Genomic DNA, 1,406 nt, shown 5'->3' with positions numbered 1-1,406 from the left:
GCGGTGAGTGCGGGAGGGCGGGCGGGCGCCCCGGGGCCTCGCGCCGCCGAGGGCACGTGGGGCCGCGCCGGGATCGCGGCGGGGGGACGGGGTCGGGGTCGCCCCGCATGCAGCAGGCGGCCGGGAGCGCCCGGCTCCTGGTGCACTGCGGGGTGCTGGAGCAGGACCTGTGGCACAAGGAGTCTGGGGTCCTCACGCTGCCCTGGGGGCCGCCACAGGGATCCCCCCTGCCCCCGGGCTCGGTGCTGGCCGAGAGCGGACGGGCTCAGCGGCTCCGCTTCCCCTCGCGCTTCCCTTTCCTGCCGCGGCTCTGGCGGCCTCGCGGTGTCCGGCCCCTCTGACCGTGCTGCCCCGCGCAGCCCTGCTGGGGCGGGCACTGAGCCCCCCTGGAGCCCAGGCCCAGACCCTCGCCCAGGATGCCCACACCAGCCCGCCTGCCGCTGCCATCAACTGGACTGCGCAGCTTGTGGGTGAGCGTCGGGATGGGATGGATGGGACGGGAAAGGATGGGATGGGACAGGACGGGGTGGATGGGAAAGGATGGGATGGGACAGGGTGAATGGGAAGGGATGTGATGAGACAGGATGGGATGGGACGGGAAGGGATGGGATGAGATGGGGGGGCACGGGATGGGATGGATGGCATGGGACAGGAAGGGAAGACACACAATGGGCAGGGAGGGCAGGGGCCGGGCGGGTGGGCGCGGGCTCAGCAGCTCTCCCCGCAGAGGAGATGTACGCCAACATCTCGCAGCGCTGCTGGAAGCTCTTCGTGGAGCTCATGGGCAACGTGAGCGCTCCGCAGCTCTGCGAGTGGAGCGTCATCAGCAGGTACCGGCCCGGGCCCCGGCACCGGGAGCCGCTCCCGATGAACAGCCCCTTCCCGGAGCCTCGTGCTGCGGGCAGGGGCGAGCAGGGGGGCCGGGCGGCCCCGCGCCCACCGCCGCGCTGCCCGCAGGCCCTACAGCCTCCTGCAGTCCTGCCTGGAGGACTGGGCCGACCGGCTGAGCTACGGCTACCCCAACACGCTGGCCGAGAGCTACATCTTCCAGAGCCACCACCACTACTTCCACAACTGCACGCCGCCGCACCAGGTGCTCGACCCGCCCGAGGACGTGCTGCTGGCCATGATCATCGCGCCCATCTGCCTCATCCCCTTCCTCGTCACCCTCGTCATCTGGCGCAGCAAGGACGGCAAGGCGCAGCCCTGAGCGCCGCCCGCCGCCCCCCCATTAAAGAGCTTCCCCCGCCGCCGCCGCCGTCTCTCGTCCCTCCCTCCGCTCGGTGTCTCGCGGAGCTCGGTGGCGGAGCGGCGTCCCGCCGCTGCCCGCACCCCCCGCCCCGGCCCGCGGGATGCGCTGCGCCCGCCGCACCGGAGGCAGGAGCGGCCCGGGGGCGGCGCCGGGG

The 1,406-nt window shown here is 73.2% G+C and overlaps 2 protein-coding genes across 2 annotated transcripts in view; both read left to right on the top strand.

The window, feature by feature from the left end:
- The window catches only part of RAMP2 (receptor activity modifying protein 2), a 2,789-nt gene extending 1,548 nt beyond the window's left edge, over window positions 1-1,241 (top strand). Inside the window, exons 3-5 of the mRNA XM_026044589.1 lie at window positions 360-470; window positions 728-830; window positions 958-1,241. Coding sequence (XP_025900374.1) covers window positions 360-470; window positions 728-830; window positions 958-1,210 — 467 coding nt within the window. The 3' untranslated portion in view covers window positions 1,211-1,241. The remainder of the gene's footprint in view (window positions 1-359; window positions 471-727; window positions 831-957) is intronic.
- A 111-nt stretch (window positions 1,242-1,352) lies between these two features.
- Window positions 1,353-1,406, top strand: part of VPS25 (vacuolar protein sorting 25 homolog) — a 3,023-nt gene continuing 2,969 nt past the window's right edge. Inside the window, exon 1 of the mRNA XM_026044588.1 lies at window positions 1,353-1,377. Coding sequence (XP_025900373.1) covers window positions 1,353-1,377 — 25 coding nt within the window. The remainder of the gene's footprint in view (window positions 1,378-1,406) is intronic.

Source organism: Nothoprocta perdicaria, unplaced genomic scaffold, assembly GCF_003342845.1.
Source record: "Nothoprocta perdicaria isolate Ctin4 unplaced genomic scaffold, notPer1 scaffold_372, whole genome shotgun sequence".
NCBI lineage: Eukaryota > Metazoa > Chordata > Aves > Tinamiformes > Tinamidae > Nothoprocta > Nothoprocta perdicaria.
This window is presented reverse-complemented; position numbering and strand designations above follow the sequence as displayed.